At 39.2% G+C, this 19,309-nt stretch overlaps 2 protein-coding genes across 3 annotated transcripts; both read left to right on the plus strand.

Annotated features, from left to right (window-relative positions):
- Nucleotides 1-5,259: 5,259 nt before the first annotated feature.
- LOC106348176 (cellulose synthase A catalytic subunit 2 [UDP-forming]) lies at nucleotides 5,260-15,593 on the plus strand. 2 transcript variants are annotated; one of them, NM_001316023.1, is given in 13 exon segments: nucleotides 5,260-5,439; nucleotides 5,809-6,174; nucleotides 6,253-6,358; nucleotides 6,446-6,623; nucleotides 6,688-6,700; nucleotides 12,169-12,422; nucleotides 12,505-12,850; nucleotides 12,930-13,067; nucleotides 13,174-13,299; nucleotides 13,389-13,601; nucleotides 13,683-13,956; nucleotides 14,036-14,232; nucleotides 14,320-15,350. In NM_001316023.1, coding segments are annotated over 13 exon segments (3,228 nt in total). In that variant the 5' UTR covers nucleotides 5,260-5,358; the 3' UTR covers nucleotides 15,256-15,350.
- A 2,436-nt stretch (nucleotides 15,594-18,029) lies between these two features.
- On the plus strand, nucleotides 18,030-18,374 carry LOC106395997. The gene has a single exon (XM_013836297.3). The coding sequence runs from the start codon at nucleotides 18,030-18,032 to the stop codon at nucleotides 18,372-18,374; it is 345 nt and encodes a 114-aa protein (XP_013691751.2).
- Nucleotides 18,375-19,309: the final 935 nt, after the last annotated feature.

Below are 19,309 nucleotides of genomic sequence, written 5' to 3' on the forward strand. Positions count from 1 at the left end.
AGGGATCCTGTATTTGCATATCGGGAAAACAAGGCTCTGTTTTACTTCAATCAAAGACGTATATTCAGATAATAACACTGCGTTCACTTAGAACAGTTTAGGACCTTATCTCTCTATGTTTGATTGCAAGTTTGATAAAAGAGATTCATCAAAAGTTTGTAGTTTTCTTTGCAGTGTAACATGTTCATTAATTATATTTTTGTGTGGTGGTCTGAAAATGGTGTTATTCTCATTAACATATTGTTTTGGTCTGTCGGTTTTATTTTAGGTGTAAAACCTCGACTGATGAAGGCTAAGATCGAGATGCTGAGATTTACTCTGGTGAATCAACCGGAGTTCCAGTGAGTTATCACATATTTTATTGAATGAACACATACATCTATGAATCCTTGAGTAAAATAAGTTATGATTTTGTTGGGTTTCCTTAGATAGAAGAAAGATTAGGGTTAGCATGCTTTTTGGAAACCTGAAAATAATATGTTTTTTAAACTAGATGTGGAAGGCATGGACCTTCAAAGAACTACTTCTAGAGAACTAGGAAACTCATTGCAGGTTGTGATATTTCCTTTATTTTAAGTATAGTAGAAGGTTCAACGAAACTCGGACTGTAGAAAACCCTAGCTCCGGCGGCGGCTTTTGTCGTCGGAGGCACCTCCGCCTCTTTCTTCCTTGTTTTCCCTTTGTTCTCATCCATCTTGTCTTTGTTCTAGGTCGAGATGCACGCCGTTTCTGGGTCTGTTGAGACTGTCTCGGAGGATCCTTCGTGGTTCACCGGAGGCGGATTCCAGCTTTCAATGGAGAGGTGGCGAGACTCTTGGCGGGACGGTGGTGGTGGGAATCGGCTTTTAGGACCGATATCTGGCCAGATCCGATTTTCCAGTTTTGAGATCTGCGTTGGAATCGTCATGGCGACGGCGCGTTGACGGGGCTAGACATCTCCTTCACCTCAGATCTATCGTACCTAGCGGCGGGAGGCTGGTGGAGGAGCGGTGTGTTACAATGGCAGAAAGCTTCTCGGAGTTGCAATTGGGTGGTTCCCGCGATGTTACTGGAGTTGTGGTCCGTCTTTTAGTTTGGTGTGTTAGGTGTTTTAAGGCTATGGGCCGGAGATGGTGATGACCGGAGGGATGGAGTTTTGGCCGGTTAGCACCTTGTGACGATCTTGTTAGCTCACAAACTGATGGTTTACCATTAGGAGACTGATAGGTGGTAGTAAAATTAAAACCGGTTAAACTAGATCCTCCTCGTGGTGTTTATTGATGCTCTGTTTGGTTGTGATGAAGTGCCCCGTTTTGGTTCTGTGGTGGTACTGCAGAGTTGATGGCAATAGCGTTCGATGTTGATGGTTGAAGCAGTTGTTCTCTTCAGTGTCATTGTGGATTGTTCCAGTCAGTTGGTATCAAGAGAGCTCTGTGTCTTTGAGTAGTGGTAGTGTTAAGGTGTGGTGATAGTTGGTTTAGCAGAGTTTCTTCGCAGCGTGGTGGGTGCAATGATAGCTTACAGATTCAGTTCTTAGGCAGTGTGTCTGGAGGGTCCGTTTGGTAAGGCTTCGTCTTCGTTGAGAGTGTGTTTGGGCTTCTATCTAGGAGTAAAGCGGGCGTGAAACGCGTCGCCTCCGTACCCGAAGGTTATGTGAATCGAGTAATGGTTCTTCCTGTTGGGTTATGAAGTCGTAGGGTCTTGGTTCTTGGACGTTAACGGTTGGCGAGCATGTGCAGCAACGTTTAGTCGTGGTGTAGGAGGTGGAGATTAGCGCGTGCGGGCTATAGGCAGCACGGCAATTCCCATCATTGGCCTCTACTAAGGTTTAAATTCTGCTAAATTAACTTTCCGATCGCTTTTGACAATTGTTAGCCTTTATGTAGTCTTATTTCAGCTCTAATCTTCATGTTTTAGTACTATAAGTCACCCCGGTGTGGGTTTTAGTTGCCGCCTTCATGTGGGCTTTTGTTTCTGGGGATTGTTCTTTCATCCGCCAGCTTATGTTTTAAATGTGTATGTGTTCTTCGAATGAAATGAAGTACTTTTCTCGTGGGAAAAAAAAAAAAAGAAGGTTCATGGATATATGATATATCTATATCCTTCGTAGGTAGTGGTAAATACAGTCGTACACAAATAAATTTAAAAATTGTAATTTGCAGAATTGTAAGTGTTTTATATGAAAACTAACAATTTCTAACATGCATATTAAGATTTTATTGGTTGATTGAAAATTATTTCTAATAAAAGACTTTTTCTGCATTAGCCTGTCCCAAAAGAAGTTATAATAGCTATTTTTGCCCCTAACTGTACGCATTCAATTTAAAATCACGTACTTGCAAGTTTTGCATTTTTAGGCCCGAAATAGCCATGACCTTCATTATTCTCTTGACTATTAAATCACAAACTTAGGCTACTAAGCTGCAAAAAAATAAAGCCTCAAAGAAAATCTAACATACAAATTTACTATAACTCAATACCCCACCATAAATCCTTAAAAATTACAAATATCACATGCAAAAGACCAATTCAGAACACACCATCTCCTCATCCTTAATATAAAGCAACAACATCCTCGCTGCGTGCGTAAGTGAACACAACATCATGTACACAACATTAGCCAATACAACAACAACGTTCCTGGCAGAAGAAGTGAGGCAAATGCGAGAATAATAATAATGCAGTTCGTAGGTTTGCAACTCAGATTGTAGGGCAGGATCAAACCGTAGGAGTTAGAATTCTTAAACCGTTTTTGTATATAAATTATTTTCAGGAACACACAAAACGTCTATGCAATGTGTTTAATCAGATTGAAGTTAAGACTTCTTCAGAATTTTTGATTAAAAACCTAATTCCATACCTCAGACAGTGATAATTTTTGTATATATCTACTATTTATAAATTTTAGAAAGCTTTTAAGTTGGGTTTGAGGTCCTCACTAATACATGTTTTCGAGAAGTCATTCAAGACCATATTTGAGCAAGTATCTCAACTTTGCATAAAGGGATGACCGAGCACACAAACACTACTCAACAAACAGAAAAAACTAGAACATCAAATAATAGCATTAATATTCAAAATTATTTCCAAAAAATCTGACTAATTAAATAATTAAAATAAGAAACTGTAAAATTAATATTACATCAACAACAGTAAGAAAGTAAACCTTCTATAAATTTACAACTAATAATATTTCAAATCATGATGCAAAATTTTCTTTCTATCACAAACAAACTTAAAAAAAAACAGAAATTAAATAGCAACAATAAATGTTAAGTTTAAATTTTGGTTAAAAACGTTGACAAAATTATTTTGGTTAAAACAATAAATTGAAGACAACACATAAATAACTGGTATACAAATCGATGGTACTTTCTTTTAAAGACAAGTACAAAAATGAAACTTAATAATTTTAAAACCAATCAAAATTTATACAGTTGTAATTATAAGCTTTACAATTGTTTTACATAAAAATAAATAACCAATATAAAGAATATATATATATATCTTAACTTATAATTTAGTTAACTTTTATTAATCTTACTAATATCCTACATAAAACTCCAATAAACACACAGCAAATTATTTCAAATATTTTTAAATTTGCATTTATATTTATAGTTCTATAACAAGTTTCAGTGTATATCATATTTGTTCGTTTTTAAAATAAATATAAATATAAAAATTAAACTAAAATTATTGGAAAAAATCCGGGCGTAGCCCGGAAAACTTCCTAGTAAACCTAATACTGCAATGATGGAGACATTCTAACAATACTATATTTACGATAATTCGGTAATTAAGATATAGTAGTTGATGATGCATTGATAACATTGTCGGCTATAAACATTAGCGACTCTTGACATGTATGTACTGATCATCTAGAGATGACGATCAGAGTAAAGAGATCTTGTATATATGCAAACGTACCATATCCCCACTAAAATTCAAAAATAAGACTGACTCTCTATACATTTGGGTATATACTTTGTTCACTTCATCATAGTTGGTTTATATATGAATGATAATTTTTATTTTGGTATGCTCGATGCTTTGAACATTCTGCTTGTGTAGTTTACAAATTACATGTTCTGTCGGCTGATTGTATAGTTAAGCGATATAACGTTAATGAGTTTTTCATATATAAGAAAACAAGTTTTATTTCTACCATGAAAAAGGTTATGCCACCGACAAGATATATATCGTCCTTTTGTTAATTGTTTTAAAAACTCACAAAGTTACAAATTGTTTATTCAAAGTTGGTCCGGAAAGATACCGATCCAACGGTTATGGATTTGCATAAACATTAATTAATCAAGAAAAGGCAAGTATTCTTATGTTAATGTACCAACTTAATTAGAAGCTTCACGCAAAAAAAGACTCACACACTTAAGTTTTCTTTTTCCATCGTTACACAATTCACGTGTTACATAATAAACTTTGGACGTTTATAATAAATGATCCAATAATCCGCAAAGTAATTCTAATCGTCCAATCATATATCTTTTGAAAGTTAAAGTTATGTCTTTTGAACGAACATTTCTGAAAAAAAGAAAAATGATTGGTTTCCATAAAACAGTAAGATATGGGTCTATAATAGAGGGTAATAGAAACTTTAGGGACCTTTTGAAAAATGACAGTGCTGTAAAAAAAGTACAAAAGAAATTATCCTGACCAGGATCCGTATTGGGAAACAGTTTTTAGCTTTCATTTCCCAGAAACACCCCCCTCAAAATATCTCTCCCTCAATCGATCGCTTGGTAGAAGATTGAAGAACCCATTATGTGTTTTTTTCTTTGTTCTTTTTGTATCTTACCAACAACTCTTGGAGGTGGAGCACAGTCCAGCTCCACCATCACCATGGTCCATAGTCATCGTCGTTTTTCTAGGGACCCACTTATTATGTGACGTCTCTCTCTGTGCATCATTTGTTGATTTTTTTTTTTTAATTTTGTTTTTGTATAAAAAGGGTAAATGATCTCAATTTTGCTGTCCACATTTCAACACAACTCTCTAGTGTCTGAATCCCTCTCTCTCTCTTTTGGTTCTCTGTCTGTAAAATTCTTTAGAAACAGTGAACAATCAGTGGAATCCAAAGTTTTTTTGTTGGTTACTTGTTGTGGAATCAATCAATAGCTGTTTCCGAGAAAGTGTCCTCATCTTTTTTTTTTTTTTTTGGGTTTAAAAAAATGTTGTATTAAAAGTATATATAATCCCAAACCCAATACTCATTTTAGTCGATTCGGTCTCTCAACTGCATGCTCTGAGTCTATTATGTAATGGGAGCTCAACAGTCAGGATCCATTATCCGGGTGGGTCAACAAGGTCTCTGAGCTGAATATCGCACGATCGTGTTCTTTGGGGGTGGAGAAGGGCATCATGAATACAGGTGGTCGACTCATTGCAGGGTCTCACAACAGGAACGAGTTCGTTCTCATCAACGCCGACGAGAATGCCAGGGTGAGGCTCTTAAACTGTTTTCCTCTCTCAGAGCATCTTCATTTTTTTTTTGGGATATCTAAGATTATGAGAATCATGATGTGACTTTTTACTTTTCATATTTTTTTTGTTTCCCTCGTTGTTCTGTTTTCATTTTTCGAAATTCTGCATGATTCATACGTGTCGGCAGAGATTAGTGATGCTGTCAGCTGGAATCAAGCTGTCCTGATCAAATCTTAATTCTATTTTTGTTTGTAGCAGTAGCAATAAGTTTAATGGAAGTTGATTTTTTTTAATCTATTATTATTCTTCTTGTTTTACTTGAGAAGTTTGATGTTGTCAAGACTGATTTTTTTTTTTAAAAATCTTTGTGGATTTTTGCTTATATAGATACGATCATTACAAGAACTGAGTGGCCAAACATGCCAAATCTGTGGTGATGATATCGAACTATCGGTTAACGGCGAGCTATTTGTTGCCTGCAACGAGTGCGCGTTCCCGGTTTGTAGACCTTGCTACGAGTATGAACGTAGAGAAGGAAACCAAGCTTGTCCTCAGTGCAAAACCCGTTACAAACGGATTAAAGGTAGTCCACGCGTCCAAGGAGACGACGAAGAGGACGATGATGATGATCTTGATCATGATGGGATGATGGACCCTGAACTTGTTGCTGAAGCTGCACTCTCTTCACGTCTTAACACTGGTCGCGGTGGTTCACCTGGATCTCAGATTCCTCTCTTGACTTACGGTGATGAGGTGAGGAATTATCCAAAATGGTTTTGTTGATTATGTTTTTTTTATTAAATTATATTTGTATTGTGTTTTTTCTTTCAGGATGATGATATGTATTCTGATCGTCATGCTCTTATCCTCCCTCCTTCGACTGGATATGGGAATCGAGTCCATCCTGCACCGTTTACAGATTCTTCTTATGCACCTTGTATGTTCCTATCTTTATTGTTCTTTATATGAATTATTCACCATCTAAGTGAGTTATGAAATGGTTTGGTTTGTTGTTTTCTTACAGCACAAGCAAGATCAATGGTTCCTCAGAAAGATATTGCGGAATATGGATATGGAAGTGTTGCTTGGAAGGATAGAATGGAAGTCTGGAAGAAGCGACAAGCCGAAAAGCTCCATGTCATTAAACATGATGGCCCAGGTTTCAATGATGACGAGGATCTGGATGATCCTGACATGCCTATGTAAGTTCAAACTAACTGATTACCTTAATGACATTTCTTAATGATGTTTTATAACATTAATCAGGATGGATGAAGGAAGACAGTGATAGATGCAAGATTCAGTATGAGAGGAGGAAGAAGAGGTTGTTAGGTGGAAGCGAGTGAAGAAAGGAGAAGATACGGTTAAGGTGTGCTGACGTGTCTTTGGAGTGAAGCACATAAGTCTTAGAATATTATATAGTATAAATAGCAGTTGTATTCATTCATTAGAGGTTATCGAGAATTACATAGATGTATCTTAGCATATGAGCTGGGAGCTACTCAGGTGATAGAGTAGTTGAGGATTCAGGTGATAGAATCCTCCATTGTTGTAATTCTTGAGTCAGTCTATCAATATACAGAGAGTTTCCAGGAGATACGATCTTTGATCTTATCAATTGGTGCGGTGAAACTGGTTCGAGTTACGCGACGGTTACGATCGGAGTTTCGACGGTTATGATCGGAGTTTCGACGGTTACGATCGGAGTTTCGTGACGATCGGAGCTACGGTGGTTACAATCGAAGGTTGGGGAGCCGATCTAGCGTACGGCGCGACGTAGACGTTGTTCGATCGCAGGTTGGCTGTTACAAATCGGTTGACGAACGATGTCGAAGGTGAAGAGAGTGGAGTCGAGCTCGAACGCGGAGTCGGAAGATGAATTCGAGGTGACGGATATGGATCTGGAGTTTCTGCGCGGTGGTTATGTGCGTCTAAACAGAGCATTAAAGGAATCGGATGCGAAACATGAGAGCGTTGGCCACGAATTGAAGACGATTAGGCAACTTTTGGAGAGACTAACGCCTCAAGGAGATCCAGGCAAGAGACCAATCCACGAACCTTATCGTCATCAGGTACATTCTTCGAATTGGGAACGTAATCCGGAAGAACACCCGCTAGGTTATCGATCTGGGAATATGAATCTAGCCACTAGGGATTCGATGTTACAGAAGATACCTATGCCTACGTTCTCGGGGAAGCAACCGTATGCGTGGATCACAGATGTAGAGAGGTGGTTCAGTGTGGGAAGATATGATGAAGATGAGAAGTTAGAATTGGTGGGATTGAGTTTGGATGGCAGAGTGAAGAAATGGTTTGGATGCGAGCTGAAGCGCAACGGGTTTCAGAGCTGGAATGAGTTTAAAGAGAAACTATTGCTACGTTTTACAGAGTCAATTGAAGAGGAACCAGCAAGTCGTCTGATAGCAATCAAACAAACCGGTTCAGTAGCAGATTATATATCAGAGTTTGAGGAGTTATCAGAGTTAGTTCCGGGGTTGAGTGATGAGTTCTTGATAAAAATATTCTACAACGGTTTGAACCAAGAAATGAAGGAAGTTATAAGGATGAAGGAACCAAAAGGTTTAGAGAATCATATTGCGGCGGTATTAAAGATGGAGTCGAGTGCTTTCTGTAGAGTGATTAGTGGGGGAACGAAAGCTGAGACAGAGGGTCGTCGACAGTTTCAGTCTAATCCATTAAGGTCCTCATCAACATACAATTCTCAACGTCATTATGCAGAGACTGATAACAGACGCAACAATTCAAACCCGGTAACACAAAAGAAAGACAACTTGCCTGTCAAACCTAACTCAGAAGTCAGACCGCGTCTGAAGCACTCAAATGAAGAACTTGACCGAATGCGAAAGGAGTTTATATGTTTTAAATGTGGAGCTCACGGGTGGACAAGAGCTCACAAATGTCCTAATAAGGAGCTGAGGATCTTGACGGTAATCAATGGCATTGAAATGGAAGTGTTGGATACAGAGGATGAGTCCGAGGAGGAGGAAACTATAGTTTACAAGCCAGTCCAAGAATTGAGAAAATTATCACTCAATTCGTTCTTGGGAAAGCAATCTCCGAAGACAACACGAATGTATGGGGTGATCCAACAGTCCAACGTGATCGTGCTATTAGACAGTGGCGCATCACATAACTTCATCACACCGGAAACGGTGGCGAGGCTCAAGTTGAAAGTTTGTGCAGATAAGAGCCTAGACATTGTGCTGGGGAATGGGGCAACAGTGCAAAGCATTGGGGTTTGCGAGTCTCTTCCTTTTCAATTGGCAAATGTCGAATTTGTATCCGATTTTATAGCTTTGGAATTGGGAATGGTTGATGTTATTCTAGGAATTCAGTGGCTGGAGACTTTAGGAAAATGTGAAGTGGATTGGAAGAAGCAAGAGCTGTCATTTGTGTACAAAGGTAACAAAGTGACATTGCTCGGAGACCCAACCCTACATTCTTCCAAACTCTCACTAAAGTCGCTGTCTCCTATCTCGGCGGTTGATGCAAAAAGAAGAGAAGTGTTTTTGTCATCAACCAATGAGGTAACATCTGATATTCCAGCTATTCCGAGAAAGCTACTTCACCTCCTGGGGGAATTTGATCAGGTCTTCGCATTACCTACGGGCCTACCACCCTTTAGGGGTTATGATCATTCCATCTGCCTAAGACCAGGGGTGAATACTATCTCTGTACGTCCCTACCGTTACCCTCACGCAACAAAAGTGGTAATGGAGAAAATGGTTGGGGAAATGCTAGAAGCAGGGATAATCAGAGTTAGTACTAGTCCTTTTTCAAGTCCAGTGCTGCTGGTAAAGAAAAAGGATGGCTCGTGGAGATTTTGTGTTGATTATAGAGCCCTTAATAAAGTCACAATACCGGACAAGTTTCCTATTCCGGTCATTGATCAGCTACTTGATGAACTATATGGAGCTACGGTATTCTCGAAGATAGACTTACGGTCAGGCTATCATCAGATCCGAATGAAGGAATCAGACGTAGAGAAAACAGCTTTCAGAACCTTGGAAGGTCACTACGAGTTCCTAGTCATGCCTTTTGGGTTGACTAATGCGCCAGCAACTTTCCAAGCTCTGATGAATGCAATCTTTAAGCCATATTTGCGGAAGTTCATCTTGGTCTTCTTTGACGATGTTCTCATCTATAGTCGAAATGAGGAAGAACATGTGGAACACGTACGCATCGCATTGAAGGTCTTGGTGGATAACAAACTATTGGCAAACAAAAAGAAGTGTGCATTCGGTTTATCTCATGTCGAGTATTTGGGTCACATAATCTCTCGGGAAGGAGTAGCAACAGATTCATCTAAAACGAAGAGTATGAAGGAGTGGCCTACACCTAAGTCAGTAAAGCAGTTACGAGGCTTTCTTGGTCTCACTGGTTACTATCGCAACTATGTCAAGGGATATGGGACTATTGCAAGACCTCTAACAGCACTACTACAGAAAGACGGTTTTGTTTGGTCTAAAGAAGCTCAAAGTTCGTTTGAAGAATTGAAGAACGCAATGATTTCAGCACCAGTTTTAGCCTTACCAAACTTTGAAAAGCAATTTATCATAGAGTCTGACGCCTCAGGGTTCGGAGTGGGTGCGGTACTGATGCAGGATCGTCGTCCTATCGCATTTTTTAGTCATGGCCTAACAGCACGGGAAAGGTTGAAACCAGCTTATGAAAGAGAGTTAATGGCAGTGGTTCTCGCAGTTCAGAAATGGAAGCATTGTCTGTTGGGCAGAAAATTTGTGGTACATACAGATCAGCGCAGTTTGAAATACTTATTGGAACAGAAAGAAGTTAACATGGAATACCAAAGATGGCTGACAAAGCTGTTGGGGTACGATTTTGATATCATTTATAAACCAGGGTGTGACAATAAGGCGGCTGATGGATTATCACGAATTGAGAACGAGGAGATTCTAGCAAATACGTTGACACTATTGGCTATTACGGTCCCTACGGTCATTCAACTACAAGATCTTTATAAGGAAATAGCTGCGGATGGAGATTTAAAACAGTTAGCTGAATTAGTGAGACAGGGGAAACTCGCAAATCCACACTATAAGATCAACAATGACAAATTGTGGTATAAGAACAGACTTGTGATACCTCGTCAGTCAAAATCAATTCCGCTGATCTTGTTTGAATGTCACGATGGGAAACTTGGTGGTCACTCAGGAGTTCTGAAAACAGTAAAGCGGATTCAGACAATGTTCCATTGGGAAGGGTTGTTCAAGACAGTACAGAAATATGTTGCAGAATGTCCTATCTGTCAGACGCACAAGTACTCTACTTTGTCACCAGCGGGACTCTTGCAACCACTACCAATTCCGACTAGAGTTTGGGAAGACATATCAATGGATTTCGTGGAAGGTCTTCCAACTTCGCAAGGTGTTAATGTGATAATGGTGGTGGTAGACAGACTCAGTAAATATGGGCATTTCATCGGGCTGCGACACCCATTTACAGCGGTGGATGTCGCTGGAAAATTTATGACAGAAGTGGTGAAGCATCATGGGTTTCCAACTTCTATTGTATCGCATCTTCCTAAGCAATTTCTGGAAGGATTTATTTCGTTTGGTGGGAACAAAGTTGAAGTACAGCACTGCCTTTCATCCACAAACAGATGGACAAACAGAGGTCCTCAATAGGTGCTTGGAAACATACCTTCGTTGTTTCGCTTCAGGCCATCCAAAAACGTGGTTTAAGTTTCTTTCTTGGGCTGAGCTATGGTATAACACTTCGTTTCATACGTCTTTGAAAACTACCCCTTTCAGAGTGGTATATGGCCGCGAACCTCCACCTTTGGTACGTTTTGAAGAAGGGTCGACCCAGAACTATGATTTGGAAACAGCGTTAAAGGAGAGGGATACAATGTTGGAGCAAATCAAATTGAATCTGTCGCGAGCCCAAGCAATAATGAAGTCACAGGCAGATAAACACCGTAGGGATGTACAGTTTAATGTCGGCGAGCGGGTGTATTTGAAGTTGAAACCATTCAGACAGAACACCGTGGTCCGTCGTTACTGTCAGAAGTTAGCTGCTAAGTTCTTTGGACCTTATGAGATCGTGGAGAGGATCGGTAAAGTAGCGTACCGGTTGAGACTACCTGATTCATCTAAAATTCATCCTGTCTTTCATATTTCACAATTAAAAGCTGCGTTGGGTAAGGATCAAGTGCTACAGGGGGTGCCACCAGCGTATACAGATTTGGAGAACTTAATCAGAGAGCCGGAAGCTGTTCTTGCTTCGAGGAGGAAGGAGGATGATAAGGTGGAATTGTTAGTGCGCTGGAAGCATTTGTTGGATCATGACAATTCGTGGATGTCACTCGATGACTTTGTGAGTCATTTTCCGGAATTCAAGCTTGAGGGCAAGCTTGCTTTCAATGGAGGGAGTATTGATAGATGCAAGATTCAGTATGAGAGGAGGAAGAAGAGGTTGTTAGGTGGAAGCGAGTGAAGAAAGGAGAAGATACGGTTAAGGTGTGCTGACGTGTCTTTGGAGTGAAGCACATAAGTCTTAGAATATTATATAGTATAAATAGCAGTTGTATTCATTCATTAGAGGTTATCGAGAATTACATAGATGTATCTTAGCATATGAGCTGGGAGCTACTCAGGTGATAGAGTAGTTGAGGATTCAGGTGATAGAATCCTCCATTGTTGTAATTCTTGAGTCAGTCTATCAATATACAGAGAGTTTCCAGGAGATACGATCTTTGATCTTATCAGACAGCCTCTGTCAAGAAAGCTACCCATTCGTTCAAGCAGAATAAATCCTTACAGGATGTTGATTCTGTGTCGGCTCGCCATTCTCTGTCTTTTCTTCCATTACAGAATTCTACATCCAGTAAATGATGCTTATGGGTTATGGTTAACATCAGTTATATGTGAGATATGGTTCGCCGTTTCTTGGATCCTTGACCAGTTCCCCAAATGGTATCCTATACAACGTGAAACATACCTTGACAGACTCTCTCTCAGGTATATATACATAAACATACTACAAGACTTGTTAGTCTTGTCTAAAACTTGTTTGAAAACACTCTTTTTTCTCTGACGTTAGGTACGAGAAGGAAGGACAACCTTCAGGATTAGCACCTGTTGATGTGTTTGTGAGTACGGTGGATCCTTTGAAAGAACCACCGTTGATTACAGCAAACACCGTTCTTTCGATTCTAGCCGTTGACTATCCCGTGGACAAGGTTGCGTGTTATGTGTCCGATGATGGAGCAGCGATGCTTACCTTTGAAGCTCTTTCAGATACAGCCGAGTTTGCTAGAAAATGGGTTCCGTTTTGTAAAAAGTTCAGTATCGAGCCGCGAGCACCTGAATGGTATTTTTGCCAGAAGATGGATTATTTGAAGAACAAAGTTCATCCTTCTTTTGTCAGGGAACGTCGTGCTATGAAGGTGTTTCCATTTACCCTCTTTATACTTTTTGTTGTATGAGTCTAGTAAAATGAATATTTTTTTGGTTTGTTTGTTGCAGAGAGATTATGAGGAGTTTAAGGTGAAGATAAATGCATTGGTTGCTACAGCTCAGAAAGTGCCCGAGGAAGGTTGGACTATGCAAGATGGTACTCCTTGGCCTGGAAACAATGTCCGAGACCATCCCGGCATGATTCAGGTAATGATAGTTGTTCTACTCATGATTCAGGCCTGGAAACTCTGCTACTCGAATATGTCATTAGACCAAAGCCTTTCTAAGAGATTTTTTTTAATAAAAATGACAGGTGTTCTTGGGACACAGTGGAGTTCGTGATACAGATGGGAATGAGTTACCACGTCTAGTGTACGTTTCTCGTGAGAAGCGGCCTGGTTTTGATCACCATAAGAAAGCTGGTGCTATGAACTCTTTGGTAAGAGGATCAATCTGTTTTCTTTTTTGCTTTCCCAAAAGCTTTCGTTAACACTAGAACTCTCATTTTTACATTTTGTTTTCTTGAAGATTCGAGTCTCTGCTGTTCTATCAAACGCGCCTTACCTTCTAAACGTGGACTGTGATCACTACATCAACAACAGCAAGGCGATTAGAGAAGCTATGTGTTTCATGATGGATCCTCAATCCGGAAAGAAAGTTTGCTACGTTCAGTTCCCTCAGAGGTTTGACGGGATTGATAGACACGATCGATACTCTAATCGCAACGTGGTCTTCTTCGATGTATGCATCTTTTTGCTTTCTTCTGTTTATTGTTTCTACTTTCTCTCCCTCTTTTCTCATTTTCCTGGTGTGTGGAAACAGATTAACATGAAGGGTCTTGATGGAATACAAGGACCGATATACGTCGGGACAGGTTGTGTCTTTAGAAGACAAGCGCTATATGGTTTTGATGCACCGAAAAAGAAGAAACCACCAGGCAAAACCTGCAACTGTTGGCCTAAATGGTGTTGTTTGTGTTGTGGGTTGAGAAAGAAGGGTAAAACAAAGGCTAAAGATAACAAAACAAACCTTAAAGACACTACTTCAACGCAGATTCATGCTGTGGAGAACATCCAAGAAGGTGCCATCGTTGCAGGTAAAAAGAAAAAAAAAACACGTTTCCTGTTTGGTTGAAAGACTGTAGACTAAATAAGCTGCTTTCGATTGTTAATTAGTGTCAAACGTTGGGAAGAGATCTGAAGCAAACCAAATGAAACTGGAGAAGAAGTTTGGACAATCTCCGGTTTTCGTTGCTTCTGCTGTTATGCAAGAAGGTGGAGTTCCTCGTAACGCAAGCCCCGCGTGTTTGTTGAGAGAAGCCATTCAAGTCATTAGCTGCGGATACGAAGACAAAACCGAATGGGGCAAAGAGGTTAAAATAAAACTCATTACAAAGTTTTTTTTCAGAGCATTTAACAAAACTACAAAAGTTCTTGTAATCTTATTCTACTGCATGCAGATTGGGTGGATTTATGGATCGGTTACTGAAGATATCTTAACCGGTTTCAAGATGCATTGCCATGGGTGGAGATCTGTCTACTGTATGCCAAAGCGTCCAGCCTTCAAAGGATCAGCTCCAATTAACTTGTCTGATCGTCTTCATCAAGTCCTACGTTGGGCTCTTGGCTCTGTGGAGATTTTCTTGAGCAGACATTGTCCCATATGGTATGGTTACGGTGGCGGTTTAAAATGGTTGGAGAGATTCTCTTACATCAACTCTGTTGTCTACCCATGGACTTCACTTCCCCTCATCGTCTACTGCTCTCTCCCAGCTGTCTGTCTTCTCACTGGAAAATTCATCGTCCCCGAGATAAGCAACTACGCGGGGATCCTCTTCATGCTCATGTTCATGTCCATAGCAGTAACTGGGATCCTCGAGATGCAATGGGGAGGCGTGGGGATAGACGACTGGTGGAGAAACGAGCAGTTTTGGGTGATAGGAGGAGCCTCTTCGCATCTGTTTGCTCTCTTTCAAGGCTTGCTCAAAGTTCTAGCTGGAGTTGATACTAACTTCACGGTCACGTCAAAAGCGGCAGACGATGGAGCTTTCTCTGAGCTTTACATCTTCAAATGGACGACTCTGTTGATTCCTCCGACGACGCTTCTGATCATAAACATCATCGGAGTTATTGTTGGTGTTTCGGATGCAATTAGCAATGGTTATGACTCTTGGGGACCTCTCTTTGGGAGACTATTCTTCGCTCTATGGGTCATTGTTCACTTGTACCCGTTCCTCAAGGGTATGCTTGGGAAGCAAGATAGGATGCCTACGATTATTGTGGTTTGGTCCATTCTTCTTGCTTCCATCTTGACGCTCTTGTGGGTTAGAGTTAATCCGTTTGTGGCGAAAGGTGGACCGGTGCTGGAGATCTGTAGACTGAGCTGTGGAAACTAGTCTATGTAGTAAGAAAGCAGGACATCAGACTTGTTCATCATGGTGAAGATTCAAAGAGAATTAAGAAAGAGGAAAGGAGGTTGTGTTGTTGGAGCTTTGGAAGCTAGTGTGACGATGACGTGTACTCTTTTGGTGGTGGTTGTGGTTGTTTTGGTGCAAGTGTGTTGTAGATACAAAGATGTGCAGTATTAATTATTTTAAGGTATACTACTAATGTTTATACAGATAGAGTTGTTTGCTTTTCTTTCTTTTACATGTTCTTTTTTTAGTTACTGTATAATAAGACAATGAGTCAAACACTTATGTTAATAATGGATATTAGTGTTTTTCAGATTTAATGCTCATTTGTTTTTCACTTTTTATTGCACATTAGTAGTAGATTGATTAATTATACATGTTCTCTTCAATTTTAAAAATAGATAGGATATCTGATCATGACATTACAAAAATTAATTGGCTCTTGAATAGGAGGGGGAGAACATGTAGACTTTATGGTGAAATAAAGAAAGAAGTTAAAAAAAACTTGTAATGAGTTAATTTTGTATGACTCACGCTCTAAACCTACGTTGCACGGAAGCTTCATCGGACGTCTGCTTCCCGCTTCGGAATCGGAATCGGAATCAGAACCTTGTGGAAACTTGCGGAATCTCGCTTCCAAAACGTTTCTAAAATATTCTCTTTAAAAACCTGTTGGAAGCTTATGATTCCGTTTTGGAATCACGCTTCCGTTTAAAAAAAATACAATGTATATCAATAAAATATAAAACCATAGTTTTAATCTATATAAAATAAAAAAATTAATAGTAATGAATATTGAGTTATAAATATACAAATATCAAAAATAATACTATAAATTATCTTTATGCATTGAGATTTTTTTATCAAAGATATAGCACATATTGAAACATATTGTGTCAATTAGTTATAAAGTATTAAAAATAATTAATATAATATTTTCTGTAAACATAATTTATGTGTATTTTTACAGTTTTAATATAAAATCATTTCAAAATTATTATAAATAAATAAATGTTGTATTTCAAATTTAAATCATATAATTTTTAGTCCTATTTTTTAAAATTTTTTACATATATATATATATTATATATATATATATATATATATATATATATATATATATATATATATATATATATATATATATTTATATATATATATATTATTTATATATGGATATACGCTTCCAACACGTACCCGCTTCCTAATATTTTAAAAAATCTCGCTTCTGCGCTTCTTTACGCTTCCGCTTCCACGTATCCGCTTCTGTTTCCATGTAACATAGCTCTAAACACTAAATAGAGTCCACATTTCTTGTGGGAATAAATAACTGCGGGTCTCTCTCTCTTTTTTGCTCTGTCCTCTCTCTAAATTTGACACAGATGAAGGATTGAGAAGAGATCTCTACCGGAGTTCTAACAGTCTCACATCCGGTTTGTAAGGGTGATTCTGAGAAGTGGTGTTCCTCTTTATACCACTATCGTCAGCTTTTGTTTCCGGGGAACGGTGGCTCTGATAGCACCGATTTCGCCGGCTCTCGTCTCCGGGAAAGCGGTGGCTCTGATAGCACTGTTCTTTCGCCGGCTCCTCTCCGGTTTGATCCGGTAATAAGTTCTCGATCTACGCTTTTGTTCTTCCACTGTCCAATCGACTCTCGATCTGAAATTCTGTATAGAATTTCGGATCGATCGAAGATGATTGTCGTTGTTCTTCAAAGCATGGATCAATGGTGTTTGAGTTCTATAGGTCTTCATCGGTTTTGGGCTCCAAGATAGAGTTGGGTTGCGCTTTTGTTCTGATCTCGGCGGAAGCTGTTGTACTCTTCCGGTGGTGGTCTGATTATTGCGGCGACGGAGTTTGCATGCCGATGAACGGTTTCGTGACGTGGTCAAGAGGTGGCGGCCTGGTGACGCGTGTCCCTCGCAGGGAGGATTACGACACGTGTTCTCTTCGCGCTTCTCGCGGGAAGGAAGAGGGGGTTAGATCGATGGGCTTAGGGCCCAATAGGTTTACGGTTTGGGTAGCCCTAATGTGTTTGGGCTTTTTAGTTGCATCTGTGTTTACGTTTTGGGCTTGGTCTTTTGGACCTTATCCTTTTAATAAACTTTAGATGGAAAAAAAAAAAAAAAAGTTAATTTTGTATGATTTACTTAGATCGAATCGAATGGCTGCGATGCTACCGCATGTCACAGAACGTATGAGATGAGAACACGTGGAACGAAGCAAAAGGGCCCCAAGACGTGTTAATTCCATATCTATTTAGGAATGGCTTTGCGTGGGCCCAATCAAATCGTATAATTGAAGGCAAACGTATCTGTATCTCTCTTGCAAAAAAGGAAATATAGTATTTTTTTTTTTGTCAACAAGGAAATATAGTAAAAAAAGGAAATTTTTAGTAAACCTCATCAGAGAAGTTAACAGAGAGATACACGGTAGTCGTTGGATCAAACAACTTTTTAAAAAATCTTGAAGTCGGTCATTACATTGGACGGTTCAGGATTAACTGATTAAAATTAATGCAGTTGCAGAGGAACAACCATGACGCAAACCGACATTATTGTAGTTTCCTTTTTTCTTTTTGGCTAAAATTTCCATTTTTTGTTCTTCATAGTTTATTAGTTTTCCCTTTTTTTCTTTTCTTATATAAAAGACGACAATACAATACCAGACAAAACAAAACAACAACGAGACACGTAAAACGTGAGTGATCAGAGTGGTGTCAAAACGGAGACGAGATCAATTTGATCGATCAAAAAATGGAGGTGATTGATTTTTCGGAGACGGAGATGGAAGCAGCGGAGCAGCTAGTGCAATTGAGCGAGGATGATACGTTGAGCTGTAGCAGCGGTACAGGCTTGAGCGTTAGCGGTTGTGAAGGCGGATTCCATAGGAAGAGACACAGCGATGTTATTAGTGATGAGGTGCAAAACGACGGCGTTGTACGTACGACGATGAATAACAATGCTACAGACGCTCAATGTTTTGTGAAGGCAATCACGGAGACGAACATAATAAGGAGGAGGTATAAGAAGAAAAAGTTTCGGTCTCTTGCGAGTCTTTACAGGGCAACGAAGGAGATGACGACGGACGAGTTGATCTAGTCGCAGGTGATGATGGCTAATTACGTTGTAATGACCTCTTGTTTAAAAGCGTGTGTCGTTTGAATATTAATTATTATTATTATCGTTTTCCATGTTTTTGTATCTAATATAATCCATTAACTAGCGCTGAACCTGTATAGAAGGTGCTGGAAGAAAGAAAGAAAGAAATGCTAGTAATAACTTGTTTGACAAATTCCTCCTTTTCTAGTATTGATCAATGGAATTGTTATAAATTTGATTCAAAAATAACATTAATATATAGCCGTGAGTAATTTCAGATGTTATTTAAGACGTGGTCACTGTATAGCCATGATTAAAAATCATATAAATAACGTAACACCATTGTTTAAAGTCTGAGGTAAACTTTCCACGCAATTAATCAAGCTCTAAAAGTAGCTTTGTACTCTGGTCTGAATCTGATTAGGTTTTTGCCATAAATCTCAGAGTCAGCAACTGAACAAAGACATAATAGAAACCATATACTACCATGCACTCTTTCCACCGAGGAATGTACATATGATTACAAAGGAAGTCATGTGAGTACGTAAGGTATGTTTCTCATCTTATAAGCCACTTTTTGTGCATGTTCAACATTGTCATAAGACTCTTGCTACTAGCCGCTTGGTTGGTGGGTGCATGGGATGATTATTTAGGGTATTCCTCAACCTGACTGACATGTGGTATGCAATTCCGTTGGACGTTGGGATTCGGCTAGGTGCTCTCAGGGATATGATTTCAAAGAAAGAAACCATAAAATCGCTTTCTAGTAGCACCAATACAGACTGCATGAACCAGCCAGCTACTTGGGAATAATTAATGAATATGTTTTGAACCGTGTACCTCAAAAACAGTTATTGAAGTTATATTTATGGTAGTCTCTATAGACTCAACCATTGGTTTTCCTTACACTTATACACTTGGAAAAGAGGTAACGA

Source organism: Brassica napus, chromosome A1 (assembly GCF_020379485.1).
Source record: "Brassica napus cultivar Da-Ae chromosome A1, Da-Ae, whole genome shotgun sequence".
Lineage (NCBI taxonomy): Eukaryota > Viridiplantae > Streptophyta > Magnoliopsida > Brassicales > Brassicaceae > Brassica > Brassica napus.

What these genes read in the sequence shown, in the direction of transcription:
- LOC106348176 (XM_048740737.1), top strand. Translation starts at nt 12,226, where the DNA reads ATGTTGATTCTGTGTCGGCTCGCCATTCTCTGTCTTTTCTTCCATTAC. An exon ending in CTTGACAGACTCTCTCTCAG is followed by an intron (nt 12,423 to 12,504) that starts GTATATATACAT and finishes CTCTGACGTTAG; the next exon opens with GTACGAGAAGGAAGGACAAC. An exon ending in GGGAACGTCGTGCTATGAAG is followed by an intron (nt 12,851 to 12,929) that starts GTGTTTCCATTT and finishes TGTTTGTTGCAG; the next exon opens with AGAGATTATGAGGAGTTTAA.
- LOC106395997 (XM_013836297.3), top strand. Translation starts at nt 18,030, where the DNA reads ATGGAGGTGATTGATTTTTCGGAGACGGAGATGGAAGCAGCGGAGCAG.